This window comes from Bombyx mandarina, chromosome 17 (genome assembly GCF_030267445.1).
Source record: "Bombyx mandarina strain Sakado chromosome 17, ASM3026744v2".
NCBI lineage: Eukaryota > Metazoa > Arthropoda > Insecta > Lepidoptera > Bombycidae > Bombyx > Bombyx mandarina.
Genome location: NC_143223.1, coordinates 5,513,462 through 5,541,453, shown reverse-complemented (window position 1 = coordinate 5,541,453; position 27,992 = coordinate 5,513,462). Strand labels below are relative to the sequence as shown.

The 27,992-nt window shown below is 36.5% G+C and overlaps 1 protein-coding gene and 1 long non-coding RNA gene across 2 annotated transcripts in view; one reads left to right on the top strand and one right to left on the bottom strand.

Annotated features, from left to right (window-relative positions):
• LOC149501113 (uncharacterized) overlaps positions 1–27,992 on the top strand; it is a 271,222-nt gene that overhangs the window by 4,967 nt on the left and 238,263 nt on the right. The gene's annotated exons all lie outside the window — the stretch shown is intronic.
• LOC114253227 (cell adhesion molecule Dscam2) overlaps positions 1–27,992 on the bottom strand; it is a 48,002-nt gene that overhangs the window by 5,387 nt on the left and 14,623 nt on the right. Inside the window, exons 3-30 of the mRNA XM_089734393.1 lie at positions 23,542–23,687; positions 19,706–19,864; positions 18,867–18,995; positions 18,326–18,431; positions 17,609–17,810; positions 16,962–17,181; positions 15,429–15,576; positions 14,891–15,057; positions 14,453–14,543; positions 14,202–14,380; positions 13,978–14,123; positions 13,766–13,901; positions 13,561–13,680; positions 13,259–13,444; positions 12,321–12,465; positions 10,928–11,085; positions 10,228–10,465; positions 8,237–8,376; positions 6,886–6,956; positions 6,131–6,380; positions 4,526–4,707; positions 3,856–3,979; positions 3,627–3,756; positions 3,362–3,546; positions 3,108–3,284; positions 2,796–3,025; positions 2,355–2,667; positions 1,921–2,149 (exon numbers count right to left, since the gene is read on the bottom strand). Of these exons, the coding sequence (XP_089590519.1) occupies positions 1,921–2,149; positions 2,355–2,667; positions 2,796–3,025; positions 3,108–3,284; positions 3,362–3,546; positions 3,627–3,756; positions 3,856–3,979; positions 4,526–4,707; positions 6,131–6,380; positions 6,886–6,956; positions 8,237–8,376; positions 10,228–10,465; positions 10,928–11,085; positions 12,321–12,465; positions 13,259–13,444; positions 13,561–13,680; positions 13,766–13,901; positions 13,978–14,123; positions 14,202–14,380; positions 14,453–14,543; positions 14,891–15,057; positions 15,429–15,576; positions 16,962–17,181; positions 17,609–17,810; positions 18,326–18,431; positions 18,867–18,995; positions 19,706–19,864; positions 23,542–23,687 (4,707 nt within the window). The remainder of the gene's footprint in view (positions 1–1,920; positions 2,150–2,354; positions 2,668–2,795; positions 3,026–3,107; positions 3,285–3,361; positions 3,547–3,626; positions 3,757–3,855; positions 3,980–4,525; positions 4,708–6,130; positions 6,381–6,885; positions 6,957–8,236; positions 8,377–10,227; positions 10,466–10,927; positions 11,086–12,320; positions 12,466–13,258; positions 13,445–13,560; positions 13,681–13,765; positions 13,902–13,977; positions 14,124–14,201; positions 14,381–14,452; positions 14,544–14,890; positions 15,058–15,428; positions 15,577–16,961; positions 17,182–17,608; positions 17,811–18,325; positions 18,432–18,866; positions 18,996–19,705; positions 19,865–23,541; positions 23,688–27,992) is intronic.

Genomic DNA, 27,992 nt, shown 5'->3' with positions numbered 1-27,992 from the left:
GTCTGCGTAATCTAAGGACATAATAAAAAAAATAAAAAAGTACAAATACAATAATATGTATAAATAAATACAAAAATATCTCATAAAATACACACATAAAACGTGTAGACATTAAAAAATCTACTATAAATACTATTATTATTAATTTCAGTATTTTGTTAGGTACGAAACGAAAAGTCTGACTATGACTTGACTCTTATCTATAACGAGATCATATCTAAAAAGAGTGGAACGACTGTTAATTAAACTTTTAACGACTATAGCGCTCTAACTGATGGTAAACAATCACTTAGAGCACAAGTCTCAAGTTGACTGATGGCATTTACGTCGTTGATGTCTGTGGGCTCCGGTAACTACCTAACAGCGGATGGGGCGTGAGATCGTCCACCCATCTAATCAATTTTTTTAAGGAGTTTAAATGAAAAATATATTTCACTTTTTGGTTCAGTCAAATTAAAATTTACTCGAACGACATTATTATGTTTAAGTGGTGGTTTTGAAGTCGTTGTGGCCTAAGAGATAAGACGTCCGGTGCATTCGTGTTGAGCGATGCACCGGTGTTCGAATCGCAGGCGGGGTACCAATTTTTCTAATGAAATACGTACTCAACAAATGTTCACGATTGACTTCCGCGGTGAAGGAATAACATTGTGTAATAAAAATCAAACCCGCAAAATTATAATTTGCGTAATTATTGGTGGTAGGATCTCTTGAGAGTCCGCGCGAGTGGGTACCACCACCCCTGCCTATTTCTGCCGTGAAGCAGTAATGCGTTTCGGCTTGAAGGGCGGGGCAGCCGTTGTAACTATACTGAGACCTTAGAACTTATATCTCAAGGTGGGTGGCGCATTTACGTTGTAGATGTCTATGGGCTTCAGTAACCACTTAACACCAGGTGGGCTGTGAGCTCGTGCACCCACCTAAGCAATAAAAAAAAAATAAAAAAAGTTGGGATATTTATTTCAAGCGACAACCAGATTAATCTTTATATGGTAATTTGAAATGATTGAACGAATGTTTGAAAATTAAAAATGCTGACGTCACATTTTCTTCATAAAAAGTCGAATAAATACTTCAGATTCCAGTAAAGGGTGAAAAGGGTCGATGATGGAGGCGTTCAATTGTCGTTAGAACGCTTGTGTCAGCAGCTTGTCATCTACAGATTACAAGTGCTAACGACCTTCCTTTATTTCATTCATATTTTCACCACTCGGCTTAATGATTTCTACAAGGATCGACGGAATCGATTTATGGCCACGTCAAAATGTTACCAACGTAAAAAAATATAAAAAGTAATTGTTTTTTTAGTCAGTCTGGTGAACATAACCAAATTTTAGAAATAAAATGTGATTGATTGTCTGCTTCTGAGGGAAAATTTTCGAATACATTAGAGACATTTTCTAAATTGAGATTGAAAAGTAGCGCCTAAAATCGTTCTCAATCATTGTCCTTTAGTTGGTGATTGGAAAATTAAGATAATCTTTCTTAATTTATATTTTTTTTTACTTGGCTTAAAATTAAATTTTATTTAAGTGTTAATTTTAATTTTTGATCGCCATTTTAAATTTTAATTTTTTCAAATCTATTTTTAATCTTAGTTTTATATTTTTAGCTAATGTATATTATTAGATAGCTATTAAAATACCTAAAAACTTAAAACAGCTGATTGGAATCTCTTCAATTTGCAACTTGGCTCTAATAATTTAAATCTCCTACTAATAGGAGATATAATTTAATAGGGAATATTAATTTAAATCTATTAATAGGAGATTTAAATATTCCCTCCTATCTCCTATTAATATTCCCTCCTATAATATTGTATCAATCGCGATAATTACTGATATGATATAATAATGCAAATATAAAACTCTATAAACTGAACTCCAAAGAACTACATATTATAAAAAAATCATAACTTACCTTTTTCTCCTTAATAATATAGCTAATATAGTTAAGGCAGCCAAAGACAGGGCGGCGCATAGTGCCAGAAGCAGTGCTAATTCTCCCGCGGTAGCTGGGAATGGAGCATCGACTTCCTCGGCAAATCCTCCTTCTGAGAGTGTTGTTGTAAATTCATAAACTTCACGGGTCCAACCCGCCTCGTTAGAAGCTCTGGCTGCAAGACGATATCTTGCACCGGGGGATAAACCTACGAGTGATTCACTGGTTTTTGTGACGGCCTAACATATTTTCATTACAAATTATATTAAAACAAACAAGTAAATAACTAACCTTCCTACACATAAAGAATATAATAAAACTGATGCTATTTATAGCATTAGCAAATATTGGAAATTTTAAAAGGTCAATAAAGTTATATTTTTAATTGTTATAAGATGGTTGTTTTAACTTACCGCCTAATATAACTTCACCTCCCACAGGGACATCTCTAGCTCCGGCTAAGCCAGATCCTGCCCACTCTAACTTAAGAGCAACTGGTCCACACCCCCCATCTCCCCAAATACTAGTATCGAACCTAGCGTGAGTTGCATTAGCTCTTATCCATCTAGCGTCCGGAGGAGCTATAGGCGGACCTCCAGATGTACGAACAGTGAGCTCAGAACCAGGAGCACCACCGGCTGACCCGTACACTCTATATGCTGATCCACAACGTAGTCCGGTCAGTATTATCGGACCTGGAGTGGCGGATTGAGTTCGCCACTCACCCTGAAAGATTATATCAGTAGATTTTTGAGCATAAAAATCAATTTAATCGAAAAAGATCAATACATAACTCTCACAACTAATTCTTGATAACTATCACGTATCTTAATAAAAACTACGTTGAATATTACCTCGAGCGACGCTAGTCTCCAATGTATAGTAAAAACCTTTGCTACTGCATGCCCTTGTGCTCTCTGTGCCGGCCTTAAGTCTAGTTCTAATTCTCTCGATCTGGCCTCTAATAACATGAGCCCAGGAGGTGCAGGTGGACGTAACACAATAACCTTCCAAGTTACTGAATCAGAGCCGTGAGGATTCTCAGCAACGCACGTGTAATTGTCGGCATGTGATAGCTCTAGACCTGCATCATAAAAAAAAATTGATATATGATGGTTTCTGTATATGGAATACTGATTTGCGACATAAAGTTTTTTAATTCTTACCTCTTATCAATAAAGCATCGCCATCGAGATGAAATGGTGGTCTGGGATGGGTGGGACTACCACCTCTGAGCCACCGCTTAGCCGGTGGTGGAGCACCGCCCACAACACATCTTAAAGACAAAGAACCACCCGCGGTTCCTATAGCTATACCACCGAATGAAGAAATACGAGCCGGCGCTGCAATTAAAACTTACAAGGTAATAAAAAAATTACAAAGAGGTTGTTTTTGTTATTTACCCTTCGTATGATCATACCTAAAGCGTTAGTTTGACAAGCTACAGCAGCCGAAGGAGGTCCGTCTCCGGCAACAGTAGCTGCTCGTACCCAAGCTTCGTAGGTTCTACTCGGTCTTAATCCCCGCAAAGATTTCATACATTCACCGGAACTGCCTTCGCTTTCCGCACACGCATTCACTTTTGTCAAATTTGGTTCGTGAGATCTAATAAAATATATAGTATGCTAAATACAGTAAACAAAACCCAAAATGATTTGCGGTATAAATTATCCATCTTTACTTACCCTGATAAGTCTTTAACAAATAAAGTGTAATGGGTTAGTTTTCCGTTTGGTTCTGGTGGTGGAAGCCAAGACGCTCTTAGGGAACGTTCGCCCAAAGCGATCAGCTTTATTCCTCCTGGTGCACTTGGGACTGAAAATAAACAAAGAAGTGCTACTTGCTATTCTTAGAGTATCAAGATTTTAACAAACTCTTTTGTACTAAAATTATCTAAGTTGCCAACAGAATTACCATCCTCATCAGTTCTGCAGACTTGAGGTGTTGAGAGTGGTCCATCGCCGGCTGCAGTGTGAGCTCTAATTCTTATTTCGTATTCAGCGTATGGCGTTAATCGAGATATGGTCGCTTCTTCACCCTGTTACCCAGAGAGTTTCGATTACAGAAACACAAGATATTTTGTGGACTTGTAGATTTTATGGGTTGAACAACCAAGTGCCCGATACTTCAACTTTTAGGATAATTTGTATTATTACATAGACGCTATTTTTATTATTTATTGCTTAAACAGTTAAAAAAGCTTACAGTTTACCTAGCATTTAAGGATTACCGAAGTCCATAGACATCACAACGTTAATACCACCACTCACCTTGAGACATGTGATCTAAGACCTAATTATATAGTGTAAAGCTTTTCCCACTCTACAAACTAATTTAGTCGTTAAATATCTTTGAAATATGTCTGTAATAGAAATTATTAGCGATTGTTTTATTTAGATTTTTTGTCTTATTTTGGCGTGTGTGCGTTATAGAGACAGTAATTTGATTGAACTAATTTTTAACATAATACATTTATGCTAAAAACTATATAGCTTCTATCAAAACGTCCTTCAATTGTAGGTATCGAAGGATGTTTTTGTGACTCCGTATGAATTTAGAAAAAAAATCAATGAAACGATATAACCTGCACACGAAGATAAGCATCTTGGGTAAGCAGCATAGGATCAGTATCTCTCCTCGTGTATTGTACAGTGTAATGGGTGATCAGACCGCCACGAGAATCCAAGGCTGGCGGACTCCAAGAAACACGGAGGGATGTTGCACCACTTGATTTACATTCCACACCTTCAGGACCTCCAGTAGGTGCTAAAGTACCGAAATAATTACACATTTAGGTATATTTTTTGTTCCATTTCAAACGTTCTGTTTAAAACGCACTTTTTTTTGGAAATAGTTTATTTCAATATTTCAGTAATATAAGAAAAGAGGAGATGTAATGCCTACTTAAAATGAATCTCATCCTTGAGATTTTACGGTATTTCGATTTATACTTGTAATTCCCTAACTATTCCAGTAATTTTTTTTTGTTATAGGACGTTGAAGTTTTTGCTTTGAGGCACGGTTAAAACGAAAAAAAAAGTGCATTGAATAAAATCCGATATTTTGTTCTGAACCGTTTGACCTAGATCGAAAGGCCACAGTCCAATTAAGCCATTTTGCATTTTGATCGTGAAATTTACGATCGCCGATCGGTCGTGCGGATTTATTTATACGTCACAGCGGCAAAGTCCCGGCTCGTGCCTGTTCCTGTGCCTGTGTATATGAATTACAGCAATCGCATTACATTTGTAAGATGCTTTGTATAAACATAAGTAAGGACCTATAGTAAACAATTTTTTTTTATCGCTTATGTGGGTGGACGAGCTCCCAGCCCACCTGGTGTTAAGTGGTTACTGGAGCCCATAGACACATCTACGACGTAAATGCGCCACCCACCTTGAGCTATTAGTTCAAAGGTCTCAAGTATAGTTACAACGGCTGCCCCACCCTTCAAACCGAAACGCATTACTGCTTTCAGTCAGAAATAGGGAGGGTGGTGGTACCTACCCGTGCGGACTCACAAGAGATCCTACCACCAGTAAAACAATTCTCACTTTATCACAAAATTTTATCTTGTTTTAGTTTCAATCAACAAACAGCATTTTTTTCTGCACGATCTTTTTTTTTCCGGGTCAGTGTGGCAGATCAACTCTTGAAATTATCTTTGGATATTGTTGATTAGAGTTCATAGGCATAACGAAATAATACCACCGTTCGCCTTAATAATGGCTATACTTCAAATTGAAATATAAAATGGCGTCGTAGCAGAAACGGACTGAAAGGTCATGGATAGGATAAATTAGATTAAGAGAGAATACGATTCATTAAAATGAAAAATTAAAATTACTCGTATATTTTTTTTCTTCGATGGGTGGACGATCTCACAGCCCACCTGGTGCTAATTGGTTACTGGAGCCCATATACATCTACAACATAAATGACCCACCCACCTTAAGATATAAGTTCTAAGGTCTCAGTATAGTTAAAACGGCTGCCCCACCCTTCAAGCCGAAACGCATTACTGCTTGCAGAAATAGGCAGGGCGGTGACACCTACCCGCGCGGACTCACAAGAGGTCCTGCCACCAGTAAATCAAAGTATCATCAGTAATCAAAGTATATCAAAGGTAAACATTAATGTAACTTAAAAAAAGACTTCATATTTGATAAAATACTTAATTAAAATCTACCTGATTCCAATGTGTATCGGTAATGAGGCGGTGAAGGTGGACCAGTGCCCGCTGCATTGTAAGCTTTTACGGTAACACCGTACCTTGTCGCAGCTTTCAAACCTCTAAGAGTCGTACTAGTGGCATCTGCGCTTGCTCCACTTTCAGAACCAGGACCCTCGGTCAGAACGCCTTTGTTTACTTCCGATACTTCCCACCAACGAATAGTATATCCTAGTAAAGTTCCATGCCATGTTTCTCGAAGTGGAGACTAAAATAAAATAACTCTACTATTATTATTGGGAGCTGAAACGCACAATTCTTGGCAGCCGCTAGGACGCAATTATTAGTACTAAAATGTCCATGATTACAAAATCATGAGGAAATCTAAAGTCGGGTCTTGTAGTGCCAAACTTTAAGAAGGGGTATGTCTAGCCGTGGACATTTTTCGACTAGTGTGATACTATTTTTCTTTTAAAAATTTGTTCTCTGATTTACTTAATATCCTCTTCTTAAAATCTCACATTACTCCGCGTAAATGCAAATATATTTCAATCTTGAAACGGCGAGGTGAGTATAGTATACAAAAATAAATGAGTTATTAAAAAACTCCTTTTTTTTTATTTATCCTTCAGCTTCCATATCATTTGGATGTTAATACATTATTACGATTTGCCCTAATGAAATATAGAAAAATATGTTTGGTTTAAAATTTATTTTGCAATTATTTTAAAGAATTGAGAATGATGGTTACGAATATTCAATGGGTCACAAACCTGCCATGTGACGTGAAGTTCACGAGCTCTTAGTGCTCGTACAGTGATATCGCGGGGAGCTCCTCCGGGCGCTATTAGAATGAGAAGCCGTTTATTTTTAAACTTTTCGTATATTGCACTATTAATTTTGTTGCCATTGAAATAAACTAGTTAATTTAAATAGGCTTTAGTGTCGATTTTTTCCCCTTGAAACGTTGCATCAGCCATATCTTGAAATGCTACAAGCATCGTAAATGAAGCACAAAAAAATTACAATAACTTTTATTTCGAAACGTAAAAAAAGTCTTTCAATGAGGACACGAGGAAAAATTTAGACGACGGAAGCCAGTAAGCTAATATTAATAGACTTCGCGGAACTGACTGTCATAATATACTGTGTAATCTTTAATATTTGCCGTTCGATTGTTGTCATTAATTGGAAAAGTTACGTTTACCGTTCCTTTGAGGCAGAAACGTATTCATTCTAATTGCGAAACACTTTAAAACGTGAATTAACAGCGCTACGTAGCGTAGCGTAAAGTGCGCGCGTTTTCACACGTCATATCGGATTCTCTCGATCCACCAACGGTGCTTCTAGGTACTTCAAGTACCGGTCATCTTTCTCGTCGAACCCGTCGCTTGCGACGAAGGGCTCAACGATTAAATTAACCCACAGACACAGCCCACTGAGTTTCTCGCCGGATCTTCTCAGTGGGTCGCGTTTCCGATCCGGTGGTAGATTCTGCGAAGCACGACTCTTGCTAGGGTTCGTGTAAGCAACGTTGTCAGGTTTGAGCACCCTGAGCTCACCTACTAGTTAAGGTTACGCTGATATAGCCTCTCAAGGCTCTCAGCTTAGGTAGGAAAAAAAAAGCTGAAAATACATTTTAATTTATTTTGAATTTATTTGCGAAAACTTTCTTTTTTGCTGTAACTCATCCACAGACAAGTTCAATATCTACTAAATGTTAAAGATATCCCAAAATAAATATCCTCACCCACTTCTATATATAATTTACTGAATTCAATGTACTGATAAAACGTTTCCATCTATTGAATAAAATTACGATAGCAACATTAATTAAATTTCAAGATATAATTTAGATTACAGTGATAATTTTGTTACCCTAAATTGTGATAATCAGCTTTTTTTAAACACCAATTCCCCTTTTTTATTTAAAATGAAGATTCTTCTTCCTATTCGTACACTCTTGACAGTGTGGTCGTGGTCATGCATCAGTCGGATACGACCTGCTCTTTACTCTCGTGGGAAATTTGGATCCCCAAGGTTTCTGACGCCTCTTCCGTATAGATTGTCCTGACGGGTGTGTATGGTTATTGTATTAAATTATCGTTTTTAAAGAATACAAACCTTCCTCCCGGGTAGTGAAGTGTAGAGGTGCTGTATAAGACGATGCTCCAACGTCGTTGTAAGCGGCTACCCGTAATGCATATCGAGTGTCAGGTGACAAGCCTGACACAAAAGCACCGGCTCGGCTCGGACCTTCAGACCTGATGCAGATATTTTCATGAAATTCTACAAAAGAACTTTTCGTAACTCGAAAAGAATTTAACCGAAATGTTTTTTGTTTACATTTCACCGTTACTGGTGGTAAGACCTCTTGTGAGTCCGCACGCGTAGGTACCACCGTCCTGCCTATTTCTGCCGTGAAGCAGTAATGCGTTTCGGTTTGAAGGGTGGGGCAGTCATTGTAACTATACTTGAGACCTTTACTTATGTCTCAAGGTGGGTGGCGGCATTTACGTTATAGATGTCTATGGGCTCCAGTAACCAGTTAACACCAGGTGAGCTGTGAGCACGTCCACCCATCTAAGCAATAAAAAAAAACCAAATCCCCTATTAATCACAGTTTGAATTTTTAGGTTAACATGAAAGTCTGAATTGTATAACGTCCTCGCCGTCACGTCTGTGACGTCAATGGGTCAATCAAAATCAAAATATTATTTCATTAAATTATCACATGGTGGGATCAGAACAGGCTCGTCTGACTAGAAGCTACAAAACAGGACTATCTTTAGCTAATTAAATGAACGTTCACATTTCAGAAACAAACAAGATAATCACGAATACAAACAGCGGCCTGAGAAGTCTTGACACAAAGGGATACAGTCAAAGCTTCGCCACATTTGTAATTTAGAACAAACTTATGTTACAGTGAAACACGATTTGCCAAACATGTATTGTTTTGATGTGGTAATAATATATATGTGTTTTTAAAATTAGCTAATCTCCTTTATTAATAAATAACAAATCAAATAATTTAACATAAAACACAGTAGAACAAATCTTCCAATGCGCTTGAAGGAGGCACAGTTCCCAAGTACTGGCTACGTTACCTCGTTGGACAGCCAGACTCACTCTCTGTGCAAAGCACCAGCCAGCCTTAGCATCACGTGTAACCTCCTTCAAGCGTTTGGAGGTTTCTGATAAAAATTTCTTTGCTTCAGGGCCCCAAGGGCCCATCGTCTCAACCGCGAAAGGCAAAAAAATAAGAATGTTTGTTTTTAAAATATTTTAATAGTTTGGTGAGTCACGCGTCTCGTTTTGGCCGCAGTAACTACCTTACCTCGTTTGGGATTTGACCTGGGGGCAGTGGACGCTTGGGCCAAAGTGCAGGCTAAACGACTACTTAGTGGGTAGGGCCCTAAATTTCATCCATTGAGCCCGCAGGGTGAACGAGATACCGACTCACCTGGTCAATGATCACCGAAGCCTATAAATATCACGACGTGAATGCCGCCTCCTTATTAATACATGAGATCGAAGTCTCAATTTTATTTTATAGCTACTACTCACCCAACTCTTCATATCATAATATATCAACGAAGGATGGTTATATTTGGTTAGTTCGATTTTTAATACACGATGTACTTCCTTCATCATGAAAATGATGAAAAGTCATTCGTGAACACATCTTAAGAACGTATTTACTTAGCACAAAAACCTACCTGCCTGCGGGATTTGAACACTAGCACAGTTGCGCATCGCTTGATAATACACCAGACATCTTATGTATTAGTCCAGGGCGACTAAAAACTTTAATTCAGTGTGAATTGCAACAACGATACGTTACTGATAAAAATAAATTTTAGCGGTAGGCAGCGGCTTAGCTCTGCCCTGGCATTGCTGAAGTCCATGGCCGACGGTAACCACTCACCATTAGGTGGGCCGTATGCACGTCTGCCGACAAGGGCAATAAAAAAAAAGGTTATGTAAAAATCCTAGTCTCATTTTTTAAATTGACTTTTTAAAATTAAAAAATACTAAGAATAAATTAGTAATTTAATAAGCAACTGTCTATCTCGTTTCGCAACGCTTAATGAAATATTCTTAAAACTTACGCCACATGTAGCAAATCTGAGTTTCCTAATGTCAGATTGAGTACTTCGGGAGTGTCCCAGGTGTCGAGCAGAGCGGGTAGCGGAGCGTCAAGCGGTGCACTCGTTAGCTCTCGGTTTAATGCTCTGTATTGTATCGAATAATGCGATACCATAGCGCCTCTCGCCATCCTCCAAGTGATACGGGCTTTACGTGGCCAAACGTCAGATATTCGCACTTCCTCTGGTATACTCGGGCGTTCTGTATACGAAATAAGTATATCGATTTTACTGTTCCAACCAACTAATTCGCATTCATTGGCCTAATGGGCAAGGAGCCAGGATTATCGTGTGATGCGACTATGCCAGATCTCAAATTCTCAGACAAGTTTTTTTTTATAAATACGAAGCTAACGACTTCCACCACGAAACAATTGTTTTTACGTAATTTGCATAAGCACAGATTGTGAAACTCTCGCCCGAAGGCTAGAATAGGGTTGGCATTCAGGTAGTTAGAGAGCTCTTTCGCTCATTTATCCAATAGAGGAAAAAATCCCTTTAAAACAATTTAGGATAGTTACGTCTACCCCTGCGAGCCCACATTAAACCACCCCAGAATGCAAATCGTCGTATAGATCTAACCGCAATTAGCATCTCTTTAGTGGACAGTTTCGCAAACGTTAATCCAAAACTATCAAATTTCAGCTATTAAAGCAGTAATTACCTTTCACGAATAGTCTGAAGACAAGTTCGTCGGCCCCATACAAGTTTCTTGCTAAGCACCGGTACTCGCCCGCATGCTCCGGTCCTGCGTGGTTTATAGTCATTTCCGAAGTAATTATACCGCTGTTCGTGTCTCTGGTTTCTATCCCCCCCGATCCACTAATGAAATAAAATTATATTTAAGAATTACAAGTCCTTCATTTATTTTTTAAATTACTTCGTGACTTATGCGCTTCGGTTTGAAGGGTGGGGCAGCCGTTGTAACTATACTGATATCTTAGAACTCATATCTCAAGGTGGGTGGCGGCATTTACGTTGGAGTAGTCCAGTAACCAGTTAGCACCAGGTGAGCTGGGAGCTCGTCCACCATCTATAAAATAAAAATAAATAAATAAAAACTCAATTAATTAATTAATCGTGATTAGAATGGTTGATTTTGTCTACAGTTATAATTTTTCGTGTTAAGAGTTTCTAAGCTGCACAATATCTATGGATCTTTTATGAAACTGGTATTTTGATTTAGTTATATTTACCTACAGAGTGACGTAGATAAAATTCAAAAATACGATTTGCTTAAGGACATTAATAGATGGGCTTGAAAAAGAAATTTTAACATTTTTAACATGTTGGTACCATTTGTTTTGTCCACTAAAACTAATAAATTGATATTTCATGTTTTGTGCTTGTTCCAGACTGTAGGATGCCTATGAATAAAGTAACAGTAAATGTAAAGTAAATGTTTCATTTGATAAATTCGGGTTAGTCTAATATTTGGATAACTTTATTTGCATGTTGATTTTTGTATATTCAAGATTTATAGGTTCATAGAAAGATTAGATTTATATATAATACTAGCTGACCCGGCAGACTTCGTAGTGCCTCAATCGATAAATAAAATACCTTAACTTTTGTATAAAATAAACTTAAAGCAAATAAAAGGAATCGGTCCGACGGAGGACACATCAAAGGAAAAACAAAATTGTTATTTTTATTTAATTCCGGACATTTTCATATTTATTTAGCTTTTAAACCTTCTCTGGACTTCCACAAATAATTCAAGACCATAATAAGCCAAATCGGTTCAGCCGTTCTCGAGTTTTAGCGAGACTAACGAACAGCAATTCATTTTTATATATCTCTATAAAGTATCATAGCATTGGTGGATCCAGAAATAATATCTAAAGGCTAATCTAAGTCATGAGTATCTGTTTAATCATTTCTAGTTATTAAGTACTATTATTACTATTTATCAGAATTAAAAGAATCAGAATTAAAATTATATATCAGAATTGACGTAATATTTTTATTACATTAGAAACCGAAAAATATACTTGAAACGTTCAGTAATACATACCGAAGCCAATAAAACATACGTATGCATGAGTGGCACTTACTGCAAAGCCAAAGGTCTCGAATCGTGCGTCCAATGGACGTGAATTTCTGGTTCTCCTCTGACTGTGCAAGTCAAACGAGCCGTAGCCCCTCTCACCACCCATCGAGTTTCTCCACCTCCACCGCCCCTTGTCAATCGTGGAGGCTCTACATACCATAAAAAAATATATAGTTTTTATTGTTTTTTTGAGAACTTAATTTGATCAGTTTATAGCGGTAATTATTTTATTTTATTTTATTTAGATGGGTGGACAAGCTCACAGCCCACCTGCTCTTAAGTGGTTACTGGAGCCCATAGACATCTACGACGTAAATGCGCTACCCACCTTGAGATATAAGTTCTAAGGTCTCAAGTATAGTTACAACGGCTGCCACACCCTTCAAACCGAAACGTATTACTGCTTCACAGCAGAAATAGGCAGGGCGGTGGTACCTACCGCGCGAGTTCACAAGAGGTCCTACCACCAGTAAACTTACAAGAGGTCCTATCACCTACACTGAATTTAAATACAGTTGTTCAAATAAAGATAGAAGTCCACGTCGTTTTACAGTTTCTTCTCTGATCTGTGGCTCACTTTGAAGTTTATTTTAGAGTTTATTTTGATATTTAATAACAATGTGTAACTAAGATTTTAGTATAATTATATCGAGGGCTGAAAAGCTAGATAATTCAAGCGACATTTCATTTAATATGCGACATTTATCTTTGTAATTAAAGGTGCGTTTTATTTGGTATTGGTATCAACAATTCGATGTTTTTAATCGAACTGCAATTAAGTTTACTCCATTCAAATAGTTGAAGAAGTTTTTTGTTATAATATTTTTTCCAAATTTAAAACTTTAAATACGTAAACCTGTAAAGTTGCAAAAACGTCGCTTAAGCTAAATAGCCTTTCACCTCTCGATATATTTTTGATATTATTGGTTCTAGAAGATGTACCTCTAACATCTAAATAAAAGGAATGGTGCAAGAATGAATGTTGAACTCTTGCTGTACATCTGTACCAGCCCTCGTGTCCGGGAGTGACCTCTTTCAACCAAACTGTTCCATCTGAAAGTACTGAGCCACCTCCCATGTCTGATGCCTCTGATTGACTCCATAGGACATGTCGCCAATTATCACCATCTAAAAATTCAATACCCACAATAATTTAGTTCGTTCTATTTTAATATTAAATCATTAATAAATGTAGTTAAAATAAAAATAGTTTAATTACAAAAATAACCGAAAATACCAATTACCAGCAGAATATTCCCAGGATATCCTAGGAGTCGGTTGTCCTTTAGCAGAACATGGCAGCAGAAGTACGGCTCCAGCTGATACTGAAATGTTTTGTGCTCGCCATACCCAGGTTGGTGACTCTATGCAGAAAAGCTGTTTTAAATATTATACTATTCATTATTATTTCCAGAATCTACATTTTTTTTAAATAAATATTAAAGTTACCTTTCACAATTAAAGGCGCACTGTGACTTACGCTACCAAAATCGTTTGATGCTTTGCAGGTGTATTCGCCACTGTGAGCTGATGTTAGGTCTTGTATGATTAGGATAGAAAAGAAATCCATGTTTTTTTGCTCCGTCTGTAAACATTTTTATTATCTATAGTACTTAGAATTTTCTAAAAACCCCTGCTGAAATCAAATGATCAATAGTTACCTTAAGCGCAGAAGGTATTGGTAAATTATCTTTCTGCCACGTGAATTGTATTGGTTTATCTCCTGTTATCAAACTGCATGTTGCTTGAGTACTACCACCAACTTCTAATTCTTCCGGAAAATGAAAATCCGCTATCTTTGGCGGCTCTACAGACAATAACTGTTGATTAAACTATTCTCAAAGAAAATTCTAGAGCTTATATTTCTAATTTCTTATTTACTTACTGTGAACTTCAATGCGAACAGTTCTTCTTGCAAGTTCTCCACTTTCAGCTCGGACTTCACAAGTGTAGCTTCCTGACGCGGCGCTCCTTACAGAATGTAATCTAAGTATTCCTCGTTCATCACCAGCTTCCATTGCTACGTCTACTAACGAACCATCCTCGCGACGCCAAACTACCTCCCTAAAAAAAAGCTTTGTCAAAAATATTTCACAAACAACAAGCATCTAAGTAGTTAAATAAATTTTTCCTTACTTGATTGGATACCCTGAATAAGGGCAGTGCAGTTTCACATCATTGTCAGTTTTAACGTGAATCGCATGTAAATACCTAATATTTGGTGGCCCTGGAAATTATTTCATCATTTAGAATTTCAACAATTAAAGAGCGGACGGTTAGCGTGGTATGGACATGCGATACGTAAAGAGAAGATGCATGTGACTAGGAGATGTATGGAAATGGTAGTGCAAGGTAAGAAGAGGTCGACCGAAGAAGACATGGATGAAATGTGTGAATGACGATATGAGAGAGAGAGGAGTGAGTGTTGAGATGACGGCTGATAGAAGAGAATGGAAAAGAAAAATTAGCTGTGCCGACCCCACCTAGTGGGATAAAGTGGAGAAAAAGAAGAAGAAGAAAACATTCTTAAATTCAGTAGGTAAGTGGTTTTGAAATTTTTTAGGGAGTCCATACCGTAAACATTTAATCTAGCGTGATGTACGTGCGATCCCCTAGAATTGGTTGCGTTACATCCATATCGTCCACCTTCATCAGCAGTTCTAATTGTGATACTAAGTGTGGAAACTACAGTTCCTTCATCCGCACCAGGTACAGTTTCTCCTCTTGTATTTACATTATACCTAAGAAAAAAAATGTTGATGAGTTTACCAGTTTATGATTAACTAGCTATACCCGTCCGCTTAGCTGGGCATTTCAAATTAACATCATTATTTCTCACTGCCACAAATATTCTCATCGTTAACGCCCCGCAACTGGTGTAGGGAGTTTAACACTCATATAAATATTAGCCTATCCATTAAGTACATGTATTTTCTACATGGATACCAAGTTTCAAGCCAATCGGATGCATGGTTCAGTAATTATAATGGAACATCCGTAAAAACCACTATAGATTTATATACTAGTATAGGTATAGATTAAAAACCAGTCATATTCAAAAATAAGAATAATTTAAGAAATAAAAAAGAAATAATTCTTACAAAATTCTTACTTGTCTGGCGCTGATGGCAGCGGTCTATCGTCTAAAGTCCAAAGTATGCGAGGGGATGGTAAGCCAGTAGCTGCACATTTTAAGGCTATACTCTGTCCTATCCTCGTAACAGCTTCACTAAACGTCGATACCAGTCTCGGTGGTCTGTCTAAAACATAACTCAAACTAAGGAACCTTTTTAATGTATTCGAGTAGTATTATAAATGGGAATGAAAAATCCTAAAATTTGATTAAGCGCTCAAATCAAACTTTAAACCCATAGTGATTATTAGTCGCTTCTTCAGTAGTTAGGTGCTAGTAAGACTTTCTCTTAGATTTTTAATGAAATTGTTTTCCTGCTACCTTAAAATTCTAACTAGCAATTGCGGAACTTAGGAGTAAAAGCCAATAGTAAATTAAGAAGTTAAGATTTAGGCAGTTAGGAAATTAGTTGAGGATACTACTATTATGAAAAATATTTATAGAAGCTATAACAGTAACTTAAGGAGGCCCGTACCGCATAACCGTTTTTTAATTAATTACTATATCAATAATTTCAATAAAATAATCTATTCGAATTCTCCATCAATATTCTCCTACCAAAATGTACCGAATTAGACGGAAATTTAGACGTTTTCTGAATGATTAAATTATAGAGAGAGAGAGGGAGAGAATATTATTTATTGTACACCAAAAAATAAATAAACAATGCGATACATTAAATACAAAAAAGTACAATTGGCGGTCTTATCGCTAAGAGCGATCTCTTCCAGACAACTATCAGATGGACAAGAATCATTTGGAAACGAATTACGCGCGGTGTGCCGATCCAGTAAAATATATACATTTATATACACATACACACTATTACACACATACATACATATATCCGTAAATATACATACAATTAATACGCAATATCCCTATATATAAAAATGAATTGCTGTTCGTTAATCTCGCTAAAACTCGAGAACGGCTAGACCGATTTGGCTAATTTTGGTCTTGAATTATTTGTGGAAGTCCAGGGAAGGTTTAGAAGGTAGATAAATGAATGAAAACGCTCGGAATTAAATATTATTTTTACTAATATTTTATATTATATTTACTAACAATCACGCCACGTTAACTGGTCCCGTGGTAAGTTCGTAAAGAACTTGTGTTACAGGTACCAAATAACGGAAATAAATGTAAGATTTTTTATTATACACATACACATATTTAATATACATCCATAACCCTGGAAAAGACATTTATATTTATCATACAAATATCTTCCCTTGGCGGGATTCGAACCCGCGACCCCCTTGTGTAGTGACCATGTCACTTACCACTACACCAGACGGCCGTAAATAAAAATATCAATTTTGTTTTTCCTTTGATGTGTCCTCCGTCGGACGGATTCCTTTTGTTTGTTTTAAGTTTATTTTATACAAAAGTTTAGGTCTTTTATTTATCGATTGAGGCACTACGAAGTCTGCCGGGTCAGCTAATGTAATATAATAAAAATAATTAAAAAAATTGCTTCTATACCAAGTAATACAATTATAGCTTTACCAGCGAGGACAAGTTCAGCGCCAGCAACAGCCGTGTCAGTGTGGTCGTGAGCGGTGCATTGATATGTACCAGCGTGATGAGAACGTACTGGTCCGACAGATAGGCGTGCTTGTGGGGCGTGAAGGGGGCGCCCTTCGTGTTGCCAGCTCAATGTAATCCCATTACCACGTCCACCGCGAACCGAACAGTTAAATTGCCCTGTACCACTAGTCCCTAATGTCTGAAAAAGGTTGTCATCGTATTAAAGCACTCCAAAAAGTATCTAGTCTGTATTTTTAATATTACAAATGTATTAAAGGTTTTAATAGTTCTTATTAATGATTAGTTCCATAGAGGTGTGGTCCAATTTAAAGGTTCATAACGTTTTGCTGGGATAACATACATACAATTTTAGATGACATCTTTTAGCTTTTTTATTATTAAAGTAGTAAGTAGTGACAGTTTTTTTTTTCAAATAAGATAATGCCGGTTCACGAACCCAGTACTCTAATATTATGGTCAGAGAATACTGCTGTCCATTCTTCGGGGCATTTCTATTACGACGCCCACGGAAAGAAATGGAATCATGCTATTCTACACCATACACCTAAATTTTGAAGTTTAATAATGGTATTAAAACAGAAGAAAGGGGTCATTCAGTCACTTACCAACGGATTTGGGGCGACAGTCAAAATTAAAGGTTCGTAAACTATTAATCGAATGAGCAGTCTTTGCGAAGATCCCGAGCCGTAAGAACAAGAATATTTTGCTGCATGGTCCGGTCTCACTGCTGGGAATATAAGAGCTCCTCCACGTGCTGAACCATCATTTGATGATGACCAAGTCCCACTCGAGTCCTGTCGCTGCCAACTTAAGGATTAAAAATGTATGATGTAATTCTTCTTTTCTAACAGTATCTAACAGTGTATCGTAACTAGGCCTTGATAAGATATTACCTTTTCTATCGATACCTATCTAAAACCTTAATTGCCAGACACATGTATGTGGTGGTAGCCATCATAGAACACAAGATATTTGGCAGATGCCTGAACCTCGCTATCAACATTTTCAAGATAAGCTTACATATTATACATTCAAGATAAGCTTACATAAGCTTACATATATGACTTCTGAGCAACAACATTCGCATCGTCGGTATACCGAGCAATTTTGATCCGCTAGTTTTGGAGTAAACATAGAGGGAAGATCTTGCGTCTTGTTAATTATTTATCGGATTTATCTTTAATTACATTTGATCAACGCAAAAGCCTTTATATACGTGTTAGTCATTTTCTAACAACTCTTTAGTATTATTACTAAGCATATGTCTATAAATAATTGTCTATATCAAAGTATCATAGCATTTGATAATTTAAAATACTCACGTAACAGAATCATCACTGACATGCCTTAGTATACAAGGAAGAATCACAGTATCTCCAGTCTGAGCCTCTACGGAGCTTAATTCTATATTCTCGAGCCAGCAGCTATCTGAATATTGGATAATAAGAAATTAATTGTTGACGAAAACTTTTAGCGAATTCAAATGAAAAACTGAAACGATTTTTTTTTGTCGTATTAATATTTTTGTATAGTTGGGTAAACGAGCTTACAGCCCACCTAGTGTGAAGTGGTTACCGGAGCCCATAGACATCTACAACGTAAATGCCGCCACCTACCTTGAGCTATGAGTTCAAAGGTCTCAGTGCCGTGAAGCACTAATGCGTTTTGGTTTGAAGGGTGGGGCGGCCGTTGTAACTATACTGAGACCTTAGAACTTATATCTCAAGGTGGGTGACGTATTTGCGTTGTAGATGTCTATGTGCTCCAGTACTCCACTGTGTGCTCCAGATAACACCAGGTGAGCTTTGAGCTCGTCCACCCTTCTAAGCAATAAAAAAAACTGTAATGGGTTCAATAAATTACCATCAGTAGTGAGTTTTAACGCCGGACTTAACGTATCTACAGCCAGACAGGAGTATTCTGCTTGTATATCAGCTTGAGTCAAATCTGTGCCGAGTAAGAGTCCACCGGCTCCGGCTGTCCATCGCGAATCTAAAAATGGATTCTCATTTATGTAAATTGATATTTAATCAAAACAATTACTTTAACTATAATAGCGGGGTACATCAAAAGTATTATCTTCATCGATCATCGCGTTAGTCTAGTCTAGTAGGCCTAACTACTATCCCATGGAGTGTAACTCTTTAGATTGAAATCACTTTGTTAAAGACATTTAGCATTGAAGGTCTGGACAATAATTGTGCTAGTTTTGTGTATGTTTCCGTAGTCATACATAAGGAATTCTAGTTTCTATGTTTCCGTAGCCATACTTAAGGAATTCTAGTTTCTAAGTCTTTCATATTTTGCATTATATCTAGGATATGAAGTACTAATAATATAACATGGTGTTAATTTTTTTTTACTCGAAATTTGAGCATCATCACTCCTGAAGATTTACATTTATTGTATATCTTACATTCATTTTGTTATTGACATATTTTCTTGTAGAAATAAGAAAAAAATACTGTTTTCTTAATTATTTAAGTAACAACCTAAAAATTCGTCACTGGCTATAATAAAAGAAAATCTATCATCAAACACATGAGATAAAGATAATGATCTGTTTTTTATTAATATTGGTGTGCTCTTTTACCTGTAACACGATTGATACCAATACGTGAAATAGAAACTTTTTTATGCACGCCCAAAAACACTGTAACGTGACACTTAAAACTAAAGTACTATTTGGGTTATTCACTTACCGCTGGTTAAATACCCTGAGGACAGAGGAAGTCCATCTTGAAGCCACGTGACCTCCACGAGACCGACCTGCGGTGATACTTCACATCTCATAAGAACCGAACCGCCAACTTTGGCGGGTGTCAGTTGCCGAGCAGTATGAGTTAACACGCCATCTTCCACTGGTCAATTATGGTCAATGTTAATAAATATCGTAATTTTTTCAAGTCAATAAATGAACGCAATGTTTTCCTGTTTGAATAAATCAATTATTTACTCTATCTATATATTAATACGTGAAGCAAAAACTTTGTATCCCTTTTTACGAAAATTGCGCGGGCGGAGGAGTATGAAATTTTCCACACTTATAGAGAATATAGAGAAGAAGTGCACAATGCGAATATTTTTTAAAATAATGCATAAAATATACATTAAATTAATAAAGAAAACATTACACACACTACTTACCATGTATTTGACGCACACACGCATGCATAGTATTTATTGTCAAGCTTTTGTTCTTGACGTCTGTTGTCAAATTGAGATTAAATATTGTTGGCCTTTGTTAATATTTTTTATAGTGTAGTCTTGGTGAAATTTGTGATTATAGAAGTATAAAATGCAATCATAATAGTGTACAAACTTACAATTCCAATTAATTATGGTCGAATTTCGACTACTGCGGGACCTCTAGTTCAATTTAAAAGTTAATACATACACTACGCAATACAAACGCTAAAATTTTGCTGAATACTTTTAGCTTATTCTGAGGCTTCAACTAACACAAATTTTAATGCAAATATTACGTAACACGGCTTCAAATCTATAGCTAGTGTTTTTGAAGGTTAAAATTTTATACAGTAAATTCAAAATTTACACATCATCTACACAAGCAAAATATTAAAAGCATAAAGCGAACGATTGCTTTATTTGTGATCATCGATTTCAATTATATATTTTATTTTAGTTACTTTTATTCGAATACGAATACTCTTTTATCTTATTTTATACCTTTAAATATAGTATAAAGGGTATATATGTATATATAAGGTATATATAAGGTATATATAAGGTATATATAATCTGAATCTCGGAAACGGCTCATACGATTTTCATAAAATTTAGTATACAGGGGATTTCGGGGGCGATAAATCGATCTAGCTACGATTTATTTTCAGAAAATGTTGTTTAATTCGTGTTTTCAATAATCAACTCTTCCCGACATCTATTGGCGAATAATAATACTATTTTTTCTTGATTGAGGGCAACTAACCGCTTTGAAGACACAACATGATGGCGTTATAAAAAAAAAAACCGGTCATCGTCTAGTAGTTTTTTTATTACTGAAATTATAAAATCTACCTTTCATCTTACAAAGAAATCTTTCACGAGTTAAAAATATTTGATTTATCTCCTTACCATAAAGAAGACCTAGTACCACAGACTTAATGGAAAAAGTTACGGACCGTTTCTTACTTGCGAATTTGCTATTATGTTAATTTAACGATGCCCTATTCTCATTACAATATTTCAGTCGTTCATTGTCGAAATGAAAAACTCACAGAAATAAGGTAAATAAATATTTCAACATCAAAGTGTCGAACACTTTCTACGGAACTCATTTGAATGAGAATAAGCCACTGCTCCCATTTGTTGCCTTTCAATTTTCTCTTTGTAGCGAACTCCGTTGTAACAGTAAATATTGAAATATGATAAAATCTGTAAGTTAAGGGCTAGTTTCGGAATCCGAAAGGTAGCCTTCAACGAATAGTGGATCTCATAATTTTGACAAACGTTTCTCAATTTTGACACTTACAAGAATTGGTCAGCACAAGTATTATGCTAAACATGTAAGTCTTCAAAGCTAGCGACTTTACGAGTTCATTCATTTACTCATCTACTCTGAGAAATTACGAGTAATATATATTAATTAACAATCCCTCGTGAATTTATCAGGAACTTAAATGACTTGGAAATTTTGAATGAACGCTTGACGAATCATTTCATGTATAAAAATTAGCATTATAGCAATGTGAAAACTCCTTCTAGCATTCCCATTTTAGCATGTATATTTTCTATACTCCATTGAAGTCAATAAAATAGTAGTTAAGTAGTAGTTTTCGGTAGGCAGCGGCTTGGCTCTGCCCCTGGCATTGCTGAAGTCCATGGGCGACGGTAACCACTCACCATCAGGTGGGCCGTATGCTTGTCTGCCTACAAGGGCAATAAAAAAAAAGTAGTAGTAATAGTAAGTTAAGTTTCAAAAACAATTTTTTTTATTGCTTTAATGGGTGGACGAGCTCACAGCTCACCTGGTGTTAAGTGGTTACTTTAGCCCATAGACCTCTACAACGTAAATGCGCCAACCACCTTGAGATATAAGGTCTAAGGTCTCAATATAGTTACAACGGCTGCCCCACCCTTCAAACCGAAACGCAAAAAAACAAACAAAGTTTCAGCAAACATTTTCAAAGAATAGAGGAGCATCTTTCCAACATTTTAGCTATTTACCTAATCGGTATATTACCGCCGCTAGAATTTATTCTTGGGCGTACGCAGCGAACAAAAGAAAAGTTACCTTGTTGCGAACTCACTGTAATGTCATTTTTAATCCCTTAATTAAAAGTTTTTCCGTGTAAAACTCGGACGGCCGTCGGCTGTTTTTCATTTTATTTCATATTCCCATGGCCGTGTAACGGAAAGTTAATTGGTCCGACTCGACTTGAAGTTGTAATTTGTTTTTCTCTCTCCTCCTACATTTGTTTAATATAGAAGTCCGTTGTTCACGAGTTTTTGTAATTTTTTTTATTGTATAGCTTCTACGTAATTGATGCCGATGCGGGACGAAGTTCAAAGCCCGCAACAAAAACAATATCGTAACAGTAATTATACCTTCATTATAAATTTCGTGTAATGTTGGTTCCAATGACTAATATGAAATAAATCCTTGTGCGGCTGAGTAGGTTGTTTTACGTTCATGCAGAGATTATTAGGGTACGGCTCCGAAGATACAATTAGAGCTAAAAGGCGTTATGTTACAACAGAGTACGGTCGTGTGGTCGTTATCCAAGAAACAAGAGATTTCTCGTGGCTTTTCTTCTAAACCACACAGATACCTATTAATTTATTTGTATCAAACTTTCTAAAAGGGTGTGTTATATTGAATTAAAATTATATATTGTATTGAAACACATAAAAACAGTATTTTGTTTCTATAAAAGGCAATTTCCGCGTGCATTATTACTGTGGCAACTAAAAAGTTCTCCACCACATCACTCAAGAAACTGGTAAAGATGTGTTTAAAAGGAAAAAAGAAGAATGAAAAATTGCAGTGACAGACAGAAAGAGCAAAAAAAAAAATACGTAAAAGTTCTTATAAAAACTATTAACATAAGCACATTAATGGTATCTTTAGTTATGTATTTATTTGTCTAACTATCGAGTTTCTATGGAAAGTTAACATAGGAATAGCTTATCATCCTTCGGCTTTCACAGCGTATGCTTGAAACCTATGAATTTAAATTGACTAGATGACCGGTTTTTTTTTTTTTATAAGCCCATCTTGTTGTGTCTTTAAAGCAGTTAGTTGCTCTCAATTAAGAAAAATAGTATTATTATTCGACAATAGGTGTCGGGAAGAGTCACAAAGTTGATTATCGATAAAGTTGATTATTGAAAACACGAATAATACAACATTTTCTGAAAATAAATCGTAGCTAGATCGATTTATCGCCCCCGAAATTCTCTGTACACTAAATTTTATGAAAATCTTGGAGCCGTTTCCCAGATTCAGAATATATATATACAAGAATTGCTCGTTTAAAGGTATAAGATATAAAATTAGGGATTCGATACGGACCTGGTTGTAGTATTACTGGTCGAGAGAGAACGGTCCCAGCTTTGTTGGTCGCCTTGCATCGGAGAACAGCACCGCTTGCTCCACTACCAGCTTCCAGAAGCGATCTTCGAGCACCCAGCACTAGCTTACCGTCTGGCAAGACGTGTCTGTTGAATATATTTGCGTGTGCAATTATTATGGCTGTGACGATTCCATTTTTCAATCACGAAGTAGCCGGCAAAGGAAATTGAACTCTAACAGTACGCTAGAGTGAAATCAGCGATAAGACAATGATAAAGTAGCTATATCATTGTTTTATCCATCTCACTCAATGCATGTAAATTTTTATTTTGAAATAATTCATGTTGTTAGAGCCAATTTTCTTCATATTGGGCTAATACACGATGAATTTATTTAGCTCTCACTCGCACGCTAATATAAGCCTTATTTGGTATGTCGCTTGCAATATTTTCAGTTATTTTCAGCACTATGTTTTTAGTGACATTCTCTTATCTTATTCCCTACTGGTATTGAAGCGATAACTTTAAATTTTAATAAATAACGAGAAAATTTTATAAATTACACATAAAGTGACTTCAATTATTATTATCACATATTTCATTAATTTTATGAATAAACATTTAAAACAATCATGACAAAAGGTGATAATGTACCTAAATGCCTAAAAATTTCAATGGGCAGGTAAAAATTTATACAGATAAATATTTAAAATCTGATGTGTTCAATGTTCCGCATAGAGTCCAAAACGACTGGACTGATTAAAGTTGTCAAGATAACTTCAGGTTAGTTTAGAGCGTGATCGTGTGAAGTTTGGTAGCGATCGGGCCCGAAGTAAAATAAAACAAATCGGGCAAAAAGGAGGACTTTATCTTATTACTTTAACATTCTTCTTCTCAGTCGTATGCACTCTTGGCAGAGTGGTCGTGGTCATCACTTTGGTTGGTGGTGCGCTTCACCAGACGTCGCCATTCCTTTAACATGGCAATGTCAAAATAACAGCTTATTAATGAATGTAATACGAAAGTACATACACGAGTATATTGTATTTATAAAAAAAAAAGACCTGTCTGTCTGCCAGTTTGTTTCAGTCCTCCGAAGCGGCTGGACCGATTTTGATGGGACTTCCACTGACAGATAGACTGTATAAGATGTGATTTAGATTTTAGATACCGAATCTGGCTTCCATACAAACAATTTAAAACTAATATAACAGCGAATAAAATCCAATTCAAATAGGGATGTAGTAATATCCAACGAAGCCACAGCAAAGCGTAGCCGGGATTAGCTAGTTGAAAATACTTTTCATCCAATATTAACCTTAAAGTCCTCAATAATATGGTTGAGGATAAATATATTTTAGTTATCCTCTTGAATTTTATAAGAGCAGTTGACTGCATATTGGAATTGATTGGCGTCTTAACAACGTAAAAAGCACAAAGACATGAGATCAAAGACTTTATTTATGGATAACGGCTGTCCATATGCGGCTATCGGTAGTTATAGGTATGGTAGAACCTAGCGCTACGTACACACGGTACGCCCAATCACCTTTTTTTTCTTTTTTCTCCTACCTATGCCGATAGCTTTGAGAAGCTACTCCCCTTTACCCTAACGTGTAGGTGAGCTTACGTAGCTCAAACCGAAAGTGTTGCTAACACTGGCCCTAGCAAGAGCAGTGCTTCGCAAAATCTACCACCGGATCGGAAACGACACCCACTGAGAAGATCCGACGAGAAACTCAGTGAGCTGTCTATGGGTTAATTCACTCGTCGAGCCCTTCGTCGTGACCGGTGATCACGGTACCTAAAAGCACCGTTAATGGATCGGGAGCATCCGTGATGACGTGTTTAGGGTGACGTCGACTGTTTACCATTCGGTCCACAGGATCGGGTATGTAATTTCCGGCGGCCACGACAAGAGGGCCTTATCACCAAGTTTTGTTCTTTAAGCCACGACTTCCCAATGTGCATGTGTTCTTCTAATTACCGAACACTAAGTGGACCGTGAAGGGATTTGCCTAACTTTTGACATATAAATGTACGTACTTACTAACGTTGAACGCGAAAAGAGAGTGTTAGTTTAACTATTTAGCTAAGGAAATTTTTGAAAACTAAACTAGAACTACTTCTTCGGAGTAGCTTATGAAATCGATAGTTTAAAATTTATAACAGAACAGTCAGTAAAGTCTCCTACTTCTGATCAGTATAAAATCCACTCAAGTTTACGCTCAGACGATTCTCCAAATAAGGCATACCAATGAAGTTAGTTGTTTCCGAGTAAACCCTAAAGTTCGTCGGGTAAGGTGTCCAAACTTTGGCTAAGTTAACTTAAGTAAACAGAGCAACGTTAGCGCTGACACCTCTTGAACGTGATACGTAACTTTGGCAAACAAATATTGACATTTACTTCAAAAATATTCCTTATTTCGTGGAGATAAAGTTCACGTAAGACGTATAGTGAATGTTTTCCGCTAACTTCGAACTCGCCATTTCGTATTCGGAAACTTTCCGTCATCAATACGGCATCGTATGTAACAAAGGAAAGTAATTTTCTTTTGGAAATTGGTTATGTTATCGGTTGGCCATAATATATTCGTGTAGACTGAGAAGATACTGTGATCTATCTATTATAGGTTTCATGGAGATATCGAATAGGGCGCACTCACTGAAAAAAAAGAACTTTTCTGAAATACTTTCATTTAGAATTAGCTTTTAAGAGATTTCATTACATGGTGAGAGAGTCTTAGTAGCAGGAAGTATTCGTTTAGTTCGTAAGGTTAAACGAGTGTATACTACCATTCTGCCTTATTCTACAGGGTAAGAGTTCCCCTATTAAGAGAATGTTACGAAGATTCACAAGACGTGGTAGGGATAAGTTAAATATTAAATAAAATTACAATATAAAACAATGTAGTTTCTTATAGATGAAGAGGCGACGTTCAATAATCCGTTATCAAAAAAGAAACCGAAAGAATAGTGATAATAACCGATCAATTTCCAATAGACGAACATAATGACATCGATAATGGAGTGTCAAGAGCCCCAGCACAGTCTCGTCCCATTTGTCGTTCGACAATAGATTCCATTAGTGGTCGGACAATAATTTGTGTCTGACATTTAACACTAGTCGTCGTTTGACATCACCACGTAGGCTTGGTACTTAAGATGAACAAATATGACGCGTGAAGAAAACTATTTGCTTCGTCGAAAATAGGGCTCCAAGACTGCTTATTTCAAAATTGATGTCTTAGCGAAATCGACTAATTGTTTTGATATGTTTCCTTTCTTATTCAGGGTATTGACAAGATTTTATAATAAATAGATTAACAACAAAATACTTCACCAATAATAAAATTAATGTCTAATATAAAATTATTTGATGCGTAATTTTATTGTACATATTATACAAGTGAACAATAAAAACCTTTAGGAAAAATTATGTAAAAAACTGAAAGATAGATTCCAAAAGTAAAAGAGAACATTTTTCGGAGAGATGCCTGAAACAGCTGTCTGTGTCTTTCATATTTGTTTGAGTTATAAAAAATATATACATTCCTACTTAAAAAAGTTGCCTTAGAGCTCAGCGCAATTTATACTACATGTGGCGAACCCTTCCTCACATCTCTAGTATATTGGTGCGTTGGTGCGATGCTCAGTCCAAGATAGGTATATAAAGCATCCTTTTCCAGCACCACATTTCTAATGCATAGATCCTTCTTCTTTCTCTTTCTTTGACAGTCCAGGTCTCAACCCCATAAAAAAGATGGGGAACACCAGAACCCTTACCAGTCGGACTTTGTGTGTCTTGGTGATATTCCGGTCTTTCCATATTTTTCGAGCTTATCCGTTGCCAGGTGCCATATTTCCATAAAATAAGAACCAATCAAATCACATGGTTGTTGCACCCACCTAGAGACATGAAGTCGAAATCTCAATAAGACCTAAGGTATCTAAGGAGTAAGGTCTAAGGTCTTAGTTCCCGGGTCATAAAATCCCTTAAAAAAAAAACTAGGAACGTGTCTCTACCATTTATCGTTCTCACACTATATCGTATACGTCAACTGTCGCTATAATCGTTTATTTCATGCTCAGTTTGGCGTCGCGGGCCGCCTCCTCTCTACTACATGCACTAAGGCCATTTGTGAAGCTCTCGGAATTTTATTACAATTTACGGCTTCTGTGAACTTTTCAGCTCCATTTATATGGATGGAATGTTGTTAGTGAATACGTTTTAAAGATTATGTACATGTAATGTTTTGTTGTTTTAAAATGTGGAGCAATTTTTTGCCATGATTATGATAAAGATAGTCTTTATAGATGATTTGAATGTTTTTTTTCTACAGGATAATTGTGCTAGTTTTTTTATAATTGTCTTAGTCATTCTTTTTAAATAATAATCAAAAGTATATTTGTAGGTAACTTGTTTTGCTCACACATTTTTATCAAATTGAT